General features: G+C 38.8%; 1 protein-coding gene across 1 annotated transcript in view; it reads left to right on the forward strand.

The window, feature by feature from the left end:
* MTUS2 (microtubule associated scaffold protein 2) overlaps positions 1–21,674 on the forward strand; it is a 732,715-nt gene that overhangs the window by 504,176 nt on the left and 206,865 nt on the right. Inside the window, exons 7-8 of the mRNA XM_069080726.1 lie at positions 3,271–3,369; positions 15,641–15,852. Coding sequence (XP_068936827.1) covers positions 3,271–3,369; positions 15,641–15,852 — 311 coding nt within the window. The remainder of the gene's footprint in view (positions 1–3,270; positions 3,370–15,640; positions 15,853–21,674) is intronic.

Consider the following 21,674-nt stretch of genomic DNA (forward strand, 5'->3'; position numbering starts at 1 on the left):
CATTTTTTACTTTTGTTCTGTTTTCTAGGAATGTTATCTGCAAAAATAGAGGGTTGACTGTAATTTTTTCCCATCCCAGTTCATAGACTCCCTGAAATCTATCTATCCATAGATCACTTAGAGTCTGTCAAGTTCAGAATCTATGAAATTAAGGAAAGGAAACAAATTCTAGAGTTTTGCTGTGCTTTTAGCAATAACAATGATAGCAATTAGAATTTTATAGCACCTCAGGGTTTGTTATATATTATCTCATTTTAACCTAACAACTGTGGGAGAGGTAGGTGCTATTATTAGGCCATTTTACAGATGAGGAAACTAAGGCAGACAGATTAAGTGATTTGCCCAAGGTCACACAACAAGCAAGTGTCTGAAACTGGATTTGAATTTAGGCCTTTGTGACTCCAAGTCTAACACTATCTACCATCACCTGGCATATGCACATAAAAAAATAAAAGAAATACCAGATATTCAGATGTGCCTTGATAAACCTTTCTCAGTCCATGGCTGTGTATACCTCAAGTTAAGAACCCCTGTGATAGAAGTTTCTGGTTATCACTTACTTGGAGAGATTTTCCATCATGGAGGAGATCACGAATTAGGCTTCTTTTTGCAACTGAACTGATATTTTCAAAGATCAAAATAATAATCCCTTCTAGCAAAAAAATACTGTGCTATTCCTTAAAAAAAATTCTTTAAGGTCCCTAACACACAGTAGGTGCTTAATAAATGTCTGGTGATTGTTGATAGGGTTAGAGAAGGGGAAGAGGAAAATAGGGTTTTTTGAGGAATGTACTGTCTCTCAATTGAACTTTTTTACATAGCAAATATGTGGATCTGTCCCAGAAAAAAATCTGGCATAGTGGGGAAAACCCTGAGCTTGAATTAAGAAGACCTGGGCTTGAGATCCTCTTCATACTAATTATGTGACCTTAGGCCTGTTGCTGAAATTCTGTATCCTCTTCTTTAAGATAAAGATAATGCCTGTATTAAGGGCAGAGAGGTTGTACAGGTGCTGGTCTGGAGTTTAAATCTGCATGAGTTCATATTCAGCCTCCACACTCAACTGTGTGATCCTAGGCAAGTCACTTAACCCTGTTTGCCTCAGTTTCCTCTTCTGTAAAATGAGCTGGAGAAGGAAATGGCAAACCATTTTAGTGTCTTTGTCAAGAAAACCCCAAACAGGGTCACAGAGACTTGGACACTTCTGAAAAATGACTTCACAACAATGCCCACATTACCTCCCTTGCAATGATGTTATGAAGATCAAAGGAGATAATTCACATAAGTTGCTTTGTAAATTGTAAATTTATATATATATATATGTGTGTGTGTGTGTGTGTGTGTCTATGTGTATATATATATATGTTTTTGTTATGTTTTTATATGTTATGCATATTCACAAACGTATTTGGACAGGCAGTATGCCATAGTGGTTAGAGAGACAACCCTAGAGTCAGGGTTCAAGTCTTGTGTCTAACATATTAGCAACATGACCCTGGGAAAGTCACTCAAGTGCCCACCCCTCACACCTAAGACTCTGAATTACAGATAGGTTGCTTTTCTGAGTCGGTGCAATACATTTCCACATTGTAAGTGCCTCACACCAATGATATAATGGGTCCAGACCAAAAGATAGAGAGAGACCACATTCACCATGAATGAATGAAACCTGATCAGGTAAGCAAGAAAACAAGAGCAGAGCTACAAAAATAGAATCTGAGAAGAATTTGGACCCGAGGGGGGTGAATAGGAATAGAGCTATGTGCCCATTGGGAGTAATTGTGAAGGAAGACTTGGGCATTTAGAGCAAGAGTGTGAATAGAAAACAAGTGTGTGGGGCAAAAAGGATAGTCAGATAAGTGAGTAGGAGGGAAACTAGGTATATAGATTCTAAGAGAACAAACAAAATGGTAGCCCACTAAGATTGTAGGGGAAATGGGAAAAAATAATGCATAGTCCATTAACAATCACAGAACTAGATTTTAATAATTCTATGAGGTCAGCCAATAGTGCTTGAGTGTGAAGATGACACATACACATTTCCTTTTCTTCAGAGAGATTTCATTTTGTCAGTATTCTGATGTTCAGGGCTCAGTCTTTCTTGGTTGAGCTAAAGAAAAAGTTAATGTAAAGAACTACCACACAATTTAAAAATCAAAAAGGACGTCTGATGATTGTTGGGCTGTGTTATTCCATGTGCCCCTTGACACAGGATCATAGCTTTAGAGCTGGAAGGGTCCTTAGAAACCATTAAATCTAATCTCCCATTTTGTAAATTAAGAAACGAATGCAGAGAGAGGTTAAATGACTTGCCTAGAGTCACACAGCTAGTAAGCAACCTAGGTTTTCAAGTCCAGTATCCTGGCCATTTATTGTTATTGTTTTGTCGTTTTAGTTGTGTCCAACTCTTTCTGACCCCACTTGGGTTTTCTTGGTGAAGATATTGAAGTGGTTTGCCATGTCCTTCTCCAGCCCATTTTACAGATGTGACAAGCAGGGTTAAGTGACTTGCCCAGGGTCATATAGCTAGTCTGTGTCTGAGACCAGATTTGAACTCAGATCTTCCTGACTCCAGTTCTGGCACTTTACCTACTATGCTCCATCCACTACCGTACTGCCTCTTAATGTTAGTGATTACCAAATACACTCAATTATCTCCACAAACAGATGAAGGATGTAAATCTGATGCCCTCCTGTTCTCCTGAAGCCAGTCTTATGTTGATGTTTAAGCAGGTTGTGTTGAGGTGGTGCCCTCGGCCACAAGACGCTCTTGGGCTGCCAGAAGGCTCTTGAGATCATCTCTGAAGACTTGATGTTATGAAAGTTAATTAGGATCAGTGGGAATCATAGGTGAATTGGGGACTTCAGTGATATTTAAGTCATTACTAATTATGTTTGTAGAGTTTTATTAGCCTTTGTTTTCTGGAAATACAGTGGTAGAGAAAGAGGACTCAGGAGGAAATTTTAATCCCCAGCTAAATCTATGGGGTCACTGGGGGAGCCATAGTTCCCAGACATGGAGGTTTCTTTCATCAAATCAGAGTCAGAAGTTTACTTAGCCTTCTGACTGCCGGAAAATAAATCGCTTGTAGTACAAAAAAAATAAGTCTGTGCTAAAGGAAAGGTAATGATTTCAGCACCAAGTCATCCAAATATTATTTTAAAGATAATATTTTAAAGAGGCTGGTTTTTATTCAGCTCTATTCTGCATTGACAGCTTCTGTTACAGTTTCAGGTATAATTGACTGTCCATTCATTTCATTTCCATAGGATCAAAAAAGGAAGTGCAGAAAGATCAAGAAGCAAATAAACCGGTTGTTTCATCACCTAAAAGATTGGCAGCTTCAACTACGAAACTTCACTCACCAGGTATTTGGGAAGGGAGCCTCAATAGTACTTTGAGGAACTCAACCTCAGAGATTCACTTCACTAATGTGATGGTGGGACCCCTGAAGCATATATAATTCTCATACTCTGTCTGGCATGTTTTTTGACCACCACCAAGGTAGAATTATTCCCAAGACATATTTATTCTTAAAGAACAAGATATCATCACTATGCGTCAACATGGGAAAATCTGTAGGGAAGACTGCCTACCATTATGTACATTCATCTGGTATCCTATAGTATGGACAAGCAATCTAGAATTAGAAAGTAAACACTTTGAAGAAATGACTCTAAGAGCTTAGATTTCCTATAAGGTGGCACAAAGCTGCATATAGAAAAAGTAGATAATATATGCTGTTTTTCAGTAATCAAGAAATCATTGGTTTAAATTCAGATTTGACTAAGCTAACAATTGTTGATTATGTTTGGCATATTTAAAAGAAACTTATGAATAGTCATAATATGGGGAGTTTAACTCTTTGAATATCATGTTATGCTATCGATGAATTTATAACTTAGAAAACCATTACAGATATGTCATACTCTGAAGACCCGTAAGTTGGGGACCACCCAAAGGATAATGGATGATCACACAGAAGAAGTGAGTAGGCTATAATATATTTTAAATGAGGAGTTATATGAAAAGGATGACAAAGTATGTCATCAGAGAAATGTAGGACTTAAAATAAAAAAAGATGAGCAAGTCACATAATGAGAGTGAGAAAGAACCCATGGCTAGCCTGTGTGTTCCATTGGTATCCACCTGATACAGTGGATAGAATATTGGGTCTGGAGTCAGGAAGACCTAAATTCAGAAATGACCTTAGAAACTTATTAGCTAAGTGACCCTCACAAGTCACATAACCTCTGTTTGCCCCAGTTTCCACAACTGAAAAAATGGGGATACTAAAAGCACCTAACTCTCAGGGATTGAGGACTAATGAATTAATATTTGTAAAAGGCACTTAGCACAGTGCCAACACATAGTAGGTATTACATAAATATGCATTTATAAGTAGGTATATTTTATAATTATCTATATTCCTTATTTTTGTTGTTGTTCAGTCATGTCTGATTCTTTGTGATCCTATGGACTATAGCATGCCAGGCCCTTTTGTTCTCCACTATCTCTCAAAGTCTCTCCAAGTTCATGTTTGTGGTTTCCATGACACTATCTATCTCATCCTCTGCCGTCCCCTTTTCTTTTTGCCTTCAATCTTTCCCAGCATCGGTTCTTTTCTAGTGAGTTCTGTCTTCTCATTATGTAGCCAAATTATTTAAGCTTCAATTTCAGCATTTAACCTTTCAGTAAATAGTCTAATTTTTTTAAGTATTGACTGATTTGACCTGTTTATTCTTATGTATTGACATATGTTCTTACATATGAAGATATATATGACTTACTCCTTACCCCTTCCATGTAATGTCAAGAGAACATGAAGAGAGCACCTGAATGTTGGGTGAAAGTCTGATTCAGATTTATAGGAAGACATGAGGAGTCTTACCAGATGAGCAGGCCTGTGAGGGGGAGAGCAATCCTTCTGTGGAGTTAGTAGCTAAACCCCACTGTATATAAGAAGGGTGTTGAGCACCATCTTTTATCCTTCACTCTTTTCTCTTCCACCCACCACCTAGTCAGACATCTCACTAGCTCCCCGAGGCTCGACAGGAAAATCACTCTTGCCAGTCCTGTCCCTGTCTCAGCCAAACCCCTAAAACAGTCAAAGAGGGCTTACAAAGAGAGGGAAGGAAAAGTCGGAGGGGTCTGGGTAAGAGGTGACTGACTACATTTGAAAGCAAATGCCAGAGTTTTCCTGTAATGAAGTTGTATTGTTTTAATGAAAGCCAAGCCCCCCAAAATTCTCAGGCACTACACTGAATTATGTGGGGGGCAGGGGGGAAAGGGGAATGTGTGCCAAGCTAGAAAACATTTTATTTTCTGCCATGGTTTTGCCAAAAAAAAATGAGATTAGTGGATTTTTTGAGATGGAAAACTGGCAAACTTTTGGCATCTGTTTCTCCTTTACAATTGAGGGGTATTTAGGCCTCCATATTGCACTGTTTGGTTCTTGTGCCAAGTCAGCTTCTTAGCTGTAAAATTATGAAGTGGTTCCTTCTATTTAAAACGCTGGGAAGAAAGGGGAATCCCTGCAGATGAATATTTTATAGGCTTTTTTCCATTTACAGGGGTTATGCTTTCCCAGATGTACAGCCTTGGCACGCAAGGCACTCATATTTAGCTTTCTGTCCTCTCTGGCTGCTGGCCTCTCCCTGGAGGCCAAAAGAGATGTAAGGACAAGGACTGCCATCTCTTTCATTTCCTTCTGCCACTAACTAGAGGCTAAGAGCTATGGGATAGAGATTTCACAGAGGGAAATATAAAGCAGGAGGTGAGCGTTCTGGGGCTTACCCCCAAAGCAGTGGAACCCAGCAATGACACTAGCCTCCTGGGGCTAGAAAGCCAAACTGGGCTGCTTACTGTTATTCACACAGGATTCCCCAGACTGTATACCTTTGCACAGGAGGTGCCACCTGCCTGGAATGCACCCGCTTCTCACTCTTAGAATCTCTAGCTTTCTTCAGGTCTCAACTCAAGTACCTTAAGAGACTTAAGTGAGACCTTTTCTGACCATTCCCAGCTTCTGGTGCTTCTCCCTCCTCCAAAATTCTCTTGTATTTGCCTTGTATTTTATTTCATGCATTCATTCATACATTATTTCATTCATATGGACTATTTGTGTCTGACCTATGGTAGAGCCTTCCGAGCTCATATTGATCTGATCAGTAACCGACACCATAGTGGTGTTATTTTGGTCTTCTTCAAGTGAGAAGGACAACCATTTCATGCATAGTTTGCATGTGTGTACATACTGTTTCCCCTTATGGAATATAAGCGCTCTGAGGGCAGGGATATTATCATCTAGTACAGTACTTGGCACATTTCTTTGTTTTTCAGTCATTTCAATTGTGTCCTACTCTTTGTGACCCATTTGGGGTTTTCTTGGCAGCCTTCTCCAGCTCATTTTACAAATGAAAAAAACGGAGAAAAGCAGGGTTAAGTGACTTGCCCAGGGTCACACAGCTAGTAAATGTCTGAGGCCAAATTTGAACTCATAAAGATGAGTCTCCCTGGTTCCAAGCCCAGTGCTCTATCTACTGTGCCATCTAGCTGCCTCTTGGCATATCAACAGACACTATTCATAAGTGCTTTTGGTTGCTAAGAAAACAAGAGGAGGAGAATATTTTCTTACCTTTCTAATGAGCTTAAAAGGATAAGAAGAGCAAAGGGCTTAGTTAACTCATGCATAAAATGTTGCCTTAATAGATTTCCCTTTCAGTTTCAGAGACTGATTTAACCTCACAAGGCTTATAAGCCGCTTTAATTGGTGTTGATTCTCAAGAAGCTGCCCATATTTAAAAACTCAGGAGGAGTTCAGCTGCCAGAATCTCCAACAGCCGCTTCCCTCTTCCTCCTCCTTTTTACCTGTAAAAGATATAATAATGGTTGGATAAGCTTATGGATTGTGAAATCTGAAGGAATCTCAGAGATCATTCTGATTCATCCTCCTTTGTTGTAGAGAGAAGGGAATGAAGCCCAAAAGGATGAGGTAATTTACCCAAAATCAGGTTCAGCTGGGGCTGTGCGCTCTGCTAAGTATATACAAAATATGCCCTTTTCTCCCATATCTTATCTCTACTTTGCATCGGGCCCTTAATTCTATTTTCATGTTCTGTATTTATTAGATTATAAGCTCCTTGAGGGCAGGGACTGCCTTTCTTTTTCTTATTTGTATCCCTAGTGCGTAGGGATTATAATTTGCTTGGCACATAGTAGGTCCTTTTAAAATGTTTATTAAACTGACTATCTTAGGTACTTCCTACACTGTCTTGATTCCTGTAGTAGATTGTGAGCTCTTTAAGGATATAGACTATATCATAGATCACATCCATAGCACCCACATCATTTTGCACATAATAAATCTGATGTAATAAACTAATACTATAAGGTTAATCAACCACTTCTATGTACATTATCTCTTTTGAGCCCCTTTTGATCAACCCTATGAGGTAAATTGTGGGGCTCTTGTTATCTGCCATTGATAAATGATGAAACTGAGGCTCAGAGGCTTTAGATGTCTAAGGTCATGTGGTGAGAAAGTACTTAATATGGGATTTGAACCTAGGTCTTTATGACTCCATTCTACCTATACTTGCTTTTCAGTCATTTTTTAAGCCATTTCTGACTCTCCATGACCCCATTTGGGGTTTTCTTGGCAAAGATACTGGAGTGGTTTGTCATTTCCTTCTCCAGCTCATTTTACAGATAGGGAAACTGAGGCAAACAGGGTTAAGTGACTTGACCAGGGCCACACAGCTAGTAAGTATCTGAGGCCGGATTTGATCTCAGGTCTTTCTGATTCCAGGCCCACTGCTCTGAGTCTACTGTGCCACCTGGCTGCCTGTTCTACCCCTAGTACCATGTTACTTCTCCTTATCTTATTGAATTAAATTGAGTCATAGGATCAGAGTTAGCATTAGAAAAAAACCTAAGGGGTCATTGAGGCTAACCGCCCCACCTCCATTTTACAGATGAGGCCCCAAAGTGAAATGACTCACCTATGGTTATACAAGTAGCTTTCATTCAAACCAAGGTCCTCCAGCTCCAAATTCTGTTTCCTGTATAGTACCCCATGCTTATGCTCTTGAGATGAGAAGTATCAAAGTTTAAAGAAAATTTAAGTAAATGTTAATTGAAATAAAATGAAGTAAAATAATTGCAAAGACCTTGATAGGCAAAGGTTATTAACAGTTGACACGTAGACAACACGCTGAGGTTTGCAAAGTCTTTACACATATTATAAACCATTACCCATCTCTGTCCCTTACAACCTGTGTAACTGGGTACACTGTTTTTAACATCTGTGCTCATCCTTTCCTCATCTGTAAAATGAGGGAGTTGGACCAGAAAATCTTTGAGATCCTTCTCAGATCTAAATCTGTGATGACCTAAACCAGGTGGTCACAGCCTCCAAGGTCACTGCATAGTCAAGAACTGCTTACTAATTAAAGGACATCTAGATCAAATCCCTAATTTTACAGATCAGGAAACTGAGGCCTAGAGTAGGTTAAGTGACTCCCTGTTACTTTTGTTGGTAACCATATTCTCAAGCATTAAGGTGGCCCAGTGGATAGAGTACCAGGCCTGGAATCAGGAAGACTCCTCTTCAAGAGCTCAAATCTAACCTCAGATACTTACCAGCTGTGTGACCCTGGGCAAGTCACTTAACCCTTGTTTGCCTCAGTTTCCTCGTCTATAAAATGAACTGGAGAAGGAAATGGAAAACCACTTTAGTATCTTTGCCAAGAAGACCCCAAATGGGGTCATGAAGAGTTAGACACAAGTGAAACGACTTAGCAACATATTCTCAAGGTTTGCATCCAGGGAGTCTGCTTTTTTCCTCATCGCCCTTACTACCACATGTGCACACACATGCACGCACATATACACACACACACACATACACACTCCTATTAGTTCTATATCACAACATTTCATTTATCATTCCCTTGTATCCACTCATAGTTCAGACCTTATTACTTCTTATCTGAACTATTTTAATAGCCTCATTAACTAATCTCCCTTCCAGTGTTCCCTTCTCTAACCATAGTTTTCTTCTTAATGGAGAGGCCTGACCATATCACTCCCCTCCTCAAATACCTTTAGTGGTTCCCCGTGGCTTCTGGGTTAAAATGAAGACTCATTGGCCTGGCAATTTAAGACCTTCCACAGTCTGGAGGACATTTTAATAATATATTTTGTCTATAGTATATTTTATATAGTGTATATTTTTATATGGTATATATAAAATATGTATTATGTATAAATATAAAACAAACTATTAAATTTTATATAAATGTATAAAACTATACAAAATACATAGTGTGTATATATGTAGTATTTTATATAGTATATATACATATCCATATATATTATATTATTTTCTCTATGAACACGTTGTCTTCTACTCTCCAGTAGAATGTGAGCTCTTTGAGGGTGGTAATTTTTTTTGTATTTTATATCCCCAATACCTAGCACAGTATCTGGCACTTGGTAATCTCTTATTAAATGCTTGTTAACAGTAATACTGCCCAGTCAGAGATAAGGATGGATTTCATATGGAAAAACAAATTTCCAAAACCTTTTTGCCTAAAGGAAGAAAGAAGAGCCGCTATGACATCAAGCCATGAATTACCCTAATGCTATTTCTAAAATCTTTTTTCCTAAGCAGAAACAATATGATTTGGTGGAAAGGAATATAGAGGCCTTTTTCTTAATTCTTGTTCCAAAATTTCTAGTCATTCAACTTAAGTCACTGAACCTCCCAGAGTCTCAATTTCCCTTTCTGAAAAATGAAGATAATGTCTGACCCAGGTCGCAGTGTCCTGGTAAAGGATGTAGGATAAAAGGCAGTGACTGTGGAGTCAGAGAACTTGGATTCAAACTCACCTCTGATAATATACTAGCTGTGTGACCTTAAACAAATAAATCATTTAATCTCGCTGGGCCTTAGTTTCCTCATCTATAAGGTAAGGTGGTTGGATTCGATGGCCTCTGAGGTTTGCAGATCTGGAGATCTATGATCCTAAGCTTGAAAGTGCATTGGGAATATGCTATTATTTAAATTTAAATACTGTTGCATGACCCCTAAAATACCCTAAGAAAGTCTCTCCTTCCAGATTCTAGTCAGAAAGAAATTCCAAGCAATTACAACTCTCAGAAGGCAATTGTGTTTGTGTAGTGTCCACAGCCTGGTATTTAGAATGTAGAAGTTGATCTTATACTGTGTTTTTACACAATCTTTACACAGGAGGTGAAATGTGGACCTTATGTATGGTAGGTGTCAAAGTAAAGGGCTGGACATGATTTTCCCAGTCAGAGGAACATAAGTAAACACCTAGGTAGCTAAGGAAACAGTTTATCCAAAGTTCTTTTGGGTCATCCATTCCCACTGTATAATGTTCAGACCTATTAAAGACGGGGATATTGGCTATTTCTTGTTCTTCCATCTACTATACAGGTTTTATTATTTCCTTTATATTTTCTTTTTGGCCAGCTAGGTGGCTTAGTGGACAGAGCACTGGCTTGGAATTAGGAAGACTCATTTTCATGAGTTCGAATCCAGTTTTTGACACTTACTAGCTATGTGACCCTGGACAAATCACTTAACTGTTTGCCTCACTTTAAGCATATATAAAATGAGGTGGGGAAGGGAATGGTAAACCCCTCCAGTATCTCTGCCAAGAAAACCCCAAATGGGGTCGCAAAGAGTTGGACATAACTGAAACTACTCAACCACAAAATTATATTTTCTTCATATTTCAAAAGAGATGTGTTCTTCATTATCAGGATCTTAGGTGGCTGGTACAAATTAATTACATTAATTAAAACACTCAAGTACTTTTAAAAGCACCATAACAATAATCAAATGGCAAACCACAGTCATCCAAGCAAAAATATTTCCTTGGGGATAAATGACAGCAACCAGTACATTGATGCCCTCTTGGAGTAACCCCAATGAAGCAATAATCTAACATCATGCCTTGGAGCTCAGTGTAGACAATAAAATGTTTACTCTCAAGCTGCTTTTTTCCTGCACTGATCAGCATCTTTGGAAGAATTAAAATGTAATAATTAACATTAAAATTGCTTTGTATTTGACATAAGTGACTTCTCTAGAACCTGACCTTTCTCACTGCTATACAGGCAGCAGGAATTCCTGACTCTGCTTTCCTGGCATTGTAATAATCTGAGGCATGCAAAGTTTGAGGAGCCATTTCAACCTATTGCCTCTTACTCAAGAAAGAAATCTCTGGTGGACTTTTGTTTTTCTTTTAAAAGAAGAAGAGGAAGCATTTAATTAAAATCAGCCTATACTTATCATTAAATCAACAAGCAGAAGTGTGTATGGCTCAATTAAGTCATTGTTTTCTTTAAAGGATGACGCCACTTGGGTATTCTCATCAGTGGAATATGTTCCCTAGAAAAGACTTGGTGGGGATGGATGTTTCCTCTGCTTACTCAGTCATCCAGTTACTCCCCTCCCCCTACCTACCTCTGTCTTCTATTCTGAACACACACACACACTTATACATTATAGAGAAAAGAATACAGGAAAAGAAAGAGAAGGGGGCAGATATCTACCACAATATAGTTGATTATTATGCTATTAGTGTCTGTGTTGTTCCTTCTGGTATCTGATCTACTTAGGTACAGAACAATATCTTTTAAGTGTGAGTTTTAAATTTAAAGCTCCATTCATTCTAATCATTATCAATAGCAAACAGCTACTCATTACGTACTATGATGCAGGATACCCTGCAAGAAACTGGGAAAGAGAAAAGGTATGTCCATAAAAAGATACAGCACATTGCAGCATATGCCCAGTAGGAAATGTGGTACAATCAGTACTCAAAGAACTCCTGGGAGGGTGAGATAGAAATTCCTGTGGCTGTAGGTATGTGGAAGTCAGGAAAGTCTTCTTGGAGGCGATGGGATTGATGCTGAACCTTAATCAGGAGCAGTGGGATTTATCTAAATAAAAAAGAGAAGGCCATCCTAACACTATACTGTAAAAATATTTGATATACAATTCCAGTTCAGACCTGGGTCCAGTTACCCATCTTCCATCTGGTATATTTTCAGAGAATAGAGATTTGGGGAAAAAAGGTAAAAGGGGAATGAGTATTTTGGGATACCTCAGAATGAGAGTGGGTGGGAGGTTCTCCATCATTGGCTAAGTGACCTCTTATCAGAGATGTTGTAAAAGAGAAATTTTCAGGTATAAGTTAGACTAGATGGTCCGTCCCCCACTTCCTATCTAGCTTTGAAATTCTGTGATTCTGGGAGTTTGGAGAAAGTGAATTCCCCTTTGTTGAAATGACTGGTCTGAAGCCTTCACCTGTAATATCAACATGTAGGAAGAATCTTGGATATATACCACACTCTGTAAGGACAAGAGGGTTTTGTTGTTATTATTGTTTGTTAGTTTCTTCTTTTTAAAATAAGGCATTGCCCAAGTCAAATGGGATACATGATTTAGATAAAAAGACTGATGCTGTAAGCAAATTAAGAGAGTAAGGGACAGTTTACCTGTCAGATCTATAGAGAAGGGAAGAATTTATGACCAAACAAGAAAGAGAGAACATTATGAAATTCAAAGTGGATGATTTTGATTACGTTAAATTGAAAAAAAATTGCACAAACAAAGCCAAGGCAAGCAAGATTATAAGGGAAGCAGAAAGCTGGGAAACAATTTTTACAGCCAGTGTCTCCAATAAAGGCCTCATTTCTATAATATAGAGAACTGAGTTGAATTTATAAGAATACAAATCATTCCCCAGTTGATAAATGGTCGAAGGATATTATCAGACAGTTTTCAGAGAAATAAATTAAAGCTATCTATAGTCACATGAAAAAATGCCCTAAATCACTATTGATTAGAGAAATGCAAATCCAAACAACTCTTAGGTACCACATCACACCTATCAGATTGACTAACATGACAAAACAGGAAAATGATAACTGTTGGAGAAGATGTGGGAAAATTGGAACACTAATGCATTGTTGGTAGAGTTGTGAACTGATCCAACCATTCTGGAGAGCAATTTGGAACTATGCCCAAAGGGCTATGCATACCCTTTGACCCAGCAATATCACTTCTAGGTCTGTATCCCAAAGAGATCGTAAAAATGGGAAAAGAACCCACACATATAAAAATATCTATAGCAGTTCTTTTTGTGGTGCAAAGAATTGGAAATTGAGAGAATGCCCATCAATTGAGGAATGGTTGAACAAGTTGTGGTATATGAATGCAATGGTGGTATTAAAAAAAACAGGCAGAATTCAGAAAAACCTGGAAAGACTTATATGAACTGATGCCAAATGAAATGAGCAGAACGAGGGAAAACTGTATACAGTAACAGCCACAGTATGCGATGATTGACTTGGATAGACTTAGCTCTTCTCAGTAATGCAAGGATCTATGACAACTCCAAAAGACTCACAATGGAAAATGCTGTCCACATCCAGAGAAAGAACTTTGGAGTCTGAATGCAGAGGGAAGCAAACTATTTGCTCTCCTTTTCTTTTGTTGTTTTGTTTTGTTTTGTTCTTTCTCATGGTTCCTCCCACTACTTCTAATTCTTCTTCTTTAATATGAATCTGTAAGCAGAGCCTATATTAGATTGCATGATATCTTGGGAAGGGGGAGGAGAGGAAGGAGGAGAAAATTTAAAACTCAAAATCTTGTGAAAGTAAATGTTGAAGATTAAAAATTAATTAATTAAAGAAAATAAAATAAAAACCCTCACAACTTAAAAATAAAATAACAGTTTATCTTCTACAGTGAAATAAATAAATAAAATAAGCCTTTGCATTTGAGCTCTCTGCTTGAAGTTCCAGACAGTTTCTATCCCAGATACCACTTTCAAATGCTGCCCTGCAGAACTCAATGCAGTAAGCCTTTATGAAGTGCTACTATGTGCCTACCATTGTAGTAGGCACCAGGGACTTAAAGACAAAGCAATACACTACCCTGCCTTCAAAGAGTTTACATTATCTTGGGAGGAAATATCATATATACAGATAGGTAAATGCAAGCTGCCTATAAAATAGATACAACATTATTTTGTGAGGAGAGCTGTGAGAACTGGGGAAATCAGGGAAGTTTTCTTGGAGTAAGGGATGCTTGAGCTGAGTCTTGAAGGTAGCTAGAGTTCCCAAGAGTCAGAGAGGAGGGAAGGTATTCTAGGCATCGTGGGGTAGCCAGTGAAAAGAAACAGAATTAATAGAATATTGTGTACAGGAGACATTAAGAGGGCCAGTTTGACTGGAGAGAGGATGTACTATATAATCAGGAAAGGTAGCTTGGAACCAAATTGGGAAATGCTTTTAAGTTCCAAATAGAAGAGTCTGCCTTTTATCTTAGACGTAGTTGGGGGCTCACCCACATATAAATAATCTCATTTATATATAATTGTGTGGATTTCTCATTTTTCATTAAAAATTGGAATTTTACATAACTGGAAAGAGGATTAGTGATAATCAATAATTGTTTTAACAACTGGCTCTAATCAGCAGCATCTGCAATAAAAGAAGCAGGGATCCATTCATTCATTGGTTCAACAAGGATTTATTAAGTGCTTTTTGTATGCCAGGTGCTATGCTAAGCACTTGGAATATAAGTGTATGAACAAAAGCTCTGGTTTGTGGATAAATTGGACTGTTCAAAAATAAAAGTTTCCTTAGTTCACTAAGCACTTATTAAACACCTACTATCCAGATATAATGGGTAAAATTTAGAATTGATGTGTTTGGAGGAAATAGAGGACTCGAACCATCTTGTACATTGAAGATTGGTAGCTTAGGTTTTGAAATCCTCAAGGGACCTGTTGGGTGGCAGAAAAAAAAATTTTGCATATCTACTTAATCTTGTAATTTCTGACTAAAGGAAGAAAGGATGGGGGTGTAATTTAAAGCATAAATCCATCCCTGCCCTCAGGAAACTCACCATCTACTATTTTTGTACTAGCACATTCAGATGCCAGAATCAAGATTATTCTTAGTTCAAATTCCACCTTTCCTCTGTCCCTCAGCAAAGCTCTACAGACTTTGAAGGGGGTTTTCTCAATAGCCCTGGAAGACGTACAAGGGAAATTTGGTGAATCTGATTCCCTAGTTATTCACGTATACTTCTGCCCTAAATATAAAGATATAGAAGCTCATAGATGAGGGGAATACTTTCAGTCACTTTTGGTTATTTCTCTTAGTAAATTAAATTTTTTAAAAAATCATAAATTTCCCCTCACCCCAGCTAACTGAACCTAGACCATATTAGAGAACAATGTTCCTTAAACCCTAAATCATTAGTCAAATGTAGCATCATCATCTTCATCATCATCATAGCATTTACATAGGGCTTGTTAATGTTCACAAATGCTTCCCCATATACCATTGCATTTAATCCTCACAAAAACACTGAGGTAGGTGGTGTTATCATACCTACTTTACATATGAGGAAACTGAGGCTGTGAAATTTTAGGTTAAAAAGTTGAGCTCTTAAGAATTTGTAAGAATCTGAGACTGGATTTGAACTCAGATCTGCCATGACTCCAAGCCAAGTACTCCAGGCACTATACGCCCTAGATGCCTTATGTTTGCAAAGCCTTATTTCATCTGTTTTTTTCCATATAGGATACCCAAAACAAAGGGCTGCCATTCCAAGAAATGGGTTTGCCACCAAACCAGATCTACAGGCCCGGGAGGCAGAAAGACAACTTGTTCAGCGACTAAAGGAGAAGTGTGAAGAGCAGTCCAAGCAGCTCAGCTACATTCAGGGAGAACTGAAGAGGGCCATTCGAGGCTTTGAAGTTTTTGCTGTATCTACGCAACATTTCTTTGGGAAGGTGAGTCCTATAGTCCAAAACTGGAACATATTCTTAGAGGGACTTGGGATGTTTTTTTTAATTAAATTTAATTTTTTATTATATATAATTTTATTTTGTTTTGTTTACATTGTTTGATTTTTAATAACTCAAACAACTTCCTGGGAGCCAAGTTATTCATTCCATTAGGGAAAAGCTAAGAGATGAGGAAGGTTCTCAATCAAATATAACAGAGAATACAAGGGTAACCAATGGTGTCCAATTATAGTATTGGGAAAGTTTAAAAGGCATGTGTCACAATGTTGGGATAAAATAGAAATGTTTGCTCTCAGCATCACTAGTACCCAGTTGAATCCATCTGTCTTTAGCTGTGGTGTGGTCCATGTGACACTTGGGTAGCAGCCAACCTTAGAATTTAACCATGATGGGTTATTTTCGGGTAGTTTATAGACCATCTTGATGTTTCTGTATGTACTCTATGGTATCTAGTCTGTCATATATGGAGGTTGTGATAATGCCTCTTTGGAATTGATTGTGTGACATGGGAGATGCTGGCAGAGGACCGCCCAGGATGGCATACCTACATCAAAGAAGGCACAGTGGTCTATGAGCAAAGCAGAATTGAAGTAGCTCAAGACATCACGAGATGCATACCCCAAATGTGCACATGAAATATTTGTACCCAGCCTGTAGTCGAACCTTCCAAACTTGTACTGGGCTGATCAGCCACAGTCAGATATACTGTCACCTGACTCCAACATAGTGATGTCATTTTGGTCCTCTTCGAGAATGAGGACACCAACCAACCAATCAATAATTCCACCTGAAGTCTCCTGAATAAGAAACTGAGCTGGCCAACTTCACGGCTGACTTAAAGAAGCAAATGTGGAACATTTTAAATAGCCCTGTAATGTTAGATATTGATCACTTGGGTTTCTTCATTCACTAATAATGATAATAATAATAATCGGCATTTATACAGTGTGTTAAGGTTTGCAAAATGCTTTGCATACATAAGCTTTTTTGAACTTCATAACAACCCTGTCAGATAGATATCATTATCCCCATGCTAGAGGTTAGGAAACTGAGACTCAGGGAACTTAAGTTACTTGCCCATGACCACACATTAGGAAGGATTTAAACCCAAGTCTTCTTGATTCCAAGTCTAGCAGTGATTGGTTAGAACTCTTTGCATAAATTTTAATAACACTGCTACCTCCTCAGCTGGCTATCTTCCACTCCCTCTCTCCCTCCCTCCAAAAAGAAAAGTCCACAAGCTATAACTTTGGGTTTTTTCTTATGTAAATTCTTCATAGAAAGAGAGAAAGCTTCCTGTTAAGTGGCAACGGGTGGCAAAGTTAGTGTATATAGCTAATATTTATACCCTTAAACTCAGTCTTATCACTTCAAATCTGGCTTCAGACACTTACTAGCTGTGTGACCCTGGGCAAGTCACCTAACCTTGCTAGCCTCAGTTTCCTCATCTGTAAAGTGATCTGGAGAAGGAAATGACAAACCACTCCAGTATCTTTGCCAAGAAAACCCCAAATGGAGTCATAAAAAGTTGTACATGACCGAAAGACATGGCTAAATGAAATAGTTTCAACTATCTTCCTTTCTAAAGTCTCTAACCAGAAATAATAACAGAGCTAACTGGTTTCAGTAGAATGTAACCTCATTTAGGGCAGGAAACATTTCATTTTTGCCTTTGTGTATCCTCTGAGCTTAGCTTAGTCCTTGCTTAATAAATGTTTGTTGAATGAATTTGTAAATTTATTCAGCTATTCCTTTCTTTGTCCAACCCAGTAGTACTGGTGTTGATGTCATGGAAAGACACCTCCATCATTCACAAGTGTCATCAACCGTCCTAGGCACTTGATAATTGACTGAATATCACCTTCTTTGTAGAAAAACTGATGCATTTGAAGTACATAAAGATGTAGGATAGCAGAGTGGCTTGGGGGCCAGCCTTGGAGTCAGAAAAACTTTGATTCAAGGCTTGTAGCTGATGAATCCATGACCATGGGCAAGTCACCTCCAGTGCCTGCAGACAGCAGTCCAAGACCATAAGTTGTAAACCAGTTACAGATATGCTTGAAGGGAGTTTGCTAAAACCATGAAGTCATAAGTCTAGACCACTACCACCAACAACAAAAGAAAGAAGAGAAACCACATAGGTGTATTTTGCCTTAGTAAAATGTCAATGCTTTCATTGTAGAGAAGGTAGAGAATAGCCCTTTCTTCGTGTGGGTGTGTTTTACATTCTTGAGCAGAACTGATTCTTTAAAAAATATTTCTAGTGACAATTTAATATTTGATTTTTTTTACTAGATCTGTGATTTAAATTGGTAAAAGGAACTGCAAATGAATAAATTAATGCAAATCACCTAGATGGTACAGTAATGGTTAGAGTGCCAGGACTCAAGTCAGGAAGACTTGAGTTCAAATGCAGCTTCAGACACTTACTACCTGGGCAAGTCACTTACCTTGTTTGCCTCAGTTTATTCATCTGTAAAAATGAACTAGAGAGGAAAATGGCAAAGCATGCTATTATCTTTGCCAAGAAAACCCAGAAGGGGGTCACAGAGAGTCTGACATGACTGCAAGGCACGACTGAACAACAACAAAATGTGAATCAGTACCTGGTGTGCAGTTTGCAGTCTTAGGGAGTTGCATGGGCAGTGAATGGTTAACTCACTTGTCCAGGATAGCCAGTATGTATCAGATAGGACTTGAACCCAGATCTTCCTGACTGAGTACTGACTCTATCCAGCTAGGTGGAAAAGCTACTCTTAGTAGCTCTGTGACTCTGGGAAAATCACTTAACCTCTGTTACTTCAGTTTTCTCAAATGTAAAAAGGGAATAATAGCAGCACCTGCTTCACAGAGTTGCTGTGAGCATCAAATGAGAATAATATTTGTAAATAGTGCAGTGTGCCTAGCACACAATAGGCACTATGTTGTTGCTGTAGAGTCGTTTTCAATCATGTCCAACTCTTCATGACCTCATTTTGGGGTTTTCTTGGCATAGATACTAGAGTGATTTGCCATTCCCTTCTCAACCTCCTTTTACAGATGATGACACTGAGGCATACTGGGTTAAGTGACTTGCCCAGGGGCACACAGCTAGCGAGTGTCTAAGGCTGGATTTGAACTCGGGTTTTCCTGACTCTAGGCCTGTATCCACTCCACCACCGAGCTGCCCAATGAGTATTATATGCAAACCTATTCCCTTCTTTTCCCCCAGCATCACAAGTAACTTAATTATCCAAAGGAAAATAGAATCTTTCAGCAGTGGTTCAGTAGTCATATCTATGTTCTCTCTGAGTACAGACAGGAATTTTTGTTCCGTTACACTATTCACAAAGTCAGGGCTTAATCCAACGGGACTCTTGTATCTGATAAGCTGAAATTCAGGCCCATTCAACCCTCTTCCACATCTATGTAGAGAACAGCTGCATAGGGCACAGTGCGCATGGAGTCACTGTGCATTCGGTCAGTTAACATATTATTTCCTCCATGCCGTGTGTAGATTCAGTGGGCAAGAGTTTTATTCCTCTGCAGCATTACACAGCTCTTAAATCAGAGACAAAGCCTGCTGGCAGGTGATTTATCAGCTTTCCCATCAAGCTTCCGCACTTCTAGAATTGTACTCAACATGACATTTTAGCAAGATGGATGATGGACATGGATTTAGTTTTCTTTTCACTGAATCATAGCAAGCCACTCCAGACAGGCCTCCTGAATGGCCTTGTCATTTAGCCTTTCAAACTGTTCCTTCTCTCTTTTGTCTTTGTGGTCTGTTACAATCTCAGCAGCATCCTCTTACGTTCTTGAGCCCAGGCCCAGCAGAAACAAACAAACAGGTAAAAAAGCAGGAGTCTACAGTTGGGAAGAATGAGAGGTTTTCCACAGGGGTCTTCTGTGGGCCTGCTGCTGTATAAGATAAATGAGGAGAACCTGCAGATGATACCCTGTTGGATAAGGAGGACATGTGGAGCTATGAGTGAAACGTTGAGGAAAAGGAAGAGAGGACAAGTTTCCTTGAAAAATCCAGGAGGTGGTTAGGAATGATCCTAATGAAGTTGATTAGGGCATGGGCATTGGTTTAATCCCCAGGTAAGAAGGCCACCTGCCTTATGGTCGTGGGCTTCAGTCCTAACGCTAGCCAGCTGTTTCATAAAGTGCACCATTTATAAAGTTAGGAGATTTGTTATCTTTGTGTATAAAAAAGTCTACATTTCATTCTCTGCCTAAGGAGGGAGACGATGCATTAAAATGTCAAGTGAAGCAATGGAAGATGTAGACAAGGAATTATTTCATTTCAAACCAAGCGTGCTAATGAGTTCCCTAACCTGGGACGTCTCCCCTCTTCAAGTATCTGAAGGGCATGGACACCAGATGGTGGCCAACTGTTCTTTATGGCCTCCATCTCCATCTCCAGCTCCCTCCTGGCTTACAGAAAAACAACATAAAAATAGATTATATCACGAAAGCTTTAGATTAGCTATAAAAATGAACCATATTGATCATGAGCATTAAGCAAGGAAATGAGTTACCATTCTTTGGTTGTGGAATCTTCTTAAGATTATAGATTTAAAAGTGGAAGGGACCTTGAAAGCCTCATTTTACATAAGAGGAAACTGAAACCTAGAGCTGTTAGGTCAGGAATTGAACTAAGGTCTTTTGATTCCAAACTCCTTGCTGTTGAATCCCTCTGTTCTTGAAATGGTATAAAGAGATGCTGTCATTCATTCACTTTCCCCAAAACCTTAGACCTCTTTCCATTCTCCCTCTTTCTGTAGAGGGCACCTCCATTCCCCCAGTGTCCAAGCTTTACAATCTCATCTCCTCTCTCTTTCTCAACCTGCATATCAACTCGGTTGCCAAACCTTGACATTTCTAACTTTCTAACAATTTTTGCAACTGTCCCATTCTCCCAAGTGATGGAACCGCCACCTTGGTTTAGGTTTTCATTATATCTCACCTGGACTATTGCAATGGCTGCCTCATTGTCCTCCTTTATTTCAATTTATCAGCTCCAATCCATCCTCACATCAAAGTAAGCTTACATTCTAATAGGTGAGACAACAAATATAAATCAGTACATCTACAAGATAAATAGATTAGATCAGGGGAGAGGAACCCTTTTGCCTTCAAAAGAATCTAGGATCAGGGCAGTGAATAGAGCACCTGTTCTGGAGTCTGGAGGACCTGAGTTCAAATCCTGCCTCAGATACTTAACACTAGCTCTGTGACCTTGAGCAAGTCACTTAACCCCAACTGCCTTGCCTTCTCCCCTCCAAAAAAATAAAAATAAAAAATAAAAGGATCTAGGATTAAGGATTTAGAAGGCCATAAGTTCTCTACCTGTGGATTCGATGGAGGAGAGACATTAGTTGGAAAGACACTAATGACAGGAAGCCTCCATTCAAAGATAACCATAAATGACATTTCCATTATCCAGGCAGATGAATGTATGTTGCTTATATATAGAATGATCAAACTAGGGGGGAAAAAACAAGATGACAATGAATCACCAAGTATTAACCTATTTTTTTTTCTTTTAAATGTATTTATTTTTAGCTTACAACATTCAGTTCCACAAGTTTTTGAGTTCCAAATTTTCTTCCCCTCCCTCACCTCCCCCCTCCCTCCCCAAGGCAGCATGCAATCCAATATAGGTTCTACATATGCCTTCACATTAAACATATTTTCACAATAGTCAAGTTGTCAAAAAGAATTCTAACCAATGGAGTGAACCACGGGAGAAAAGAAACAAAGCAAAACAAAACAGAGTCGAGCAACTAGTCTGCTTGATTCTGCATTCAGAATATTCTCCA

Source organism: Petaurus breviceps, unplaced genomic scaffold, assembly GCF_028583685.1.
Source record: "Petaurus breviceps papuanus isolate PSGF00001 unplaced genomic scaffold, PetGlider_PUasm1.0 91133, whole genome shotgun sequence".
Classification (NCBI taxonomy): domain Eukaryota; kingdom Metazoa; phylum Chordata; class Mammalia; order Diprotodontia; family Petauridae; genus Petaurus; species Petaurus breviceps.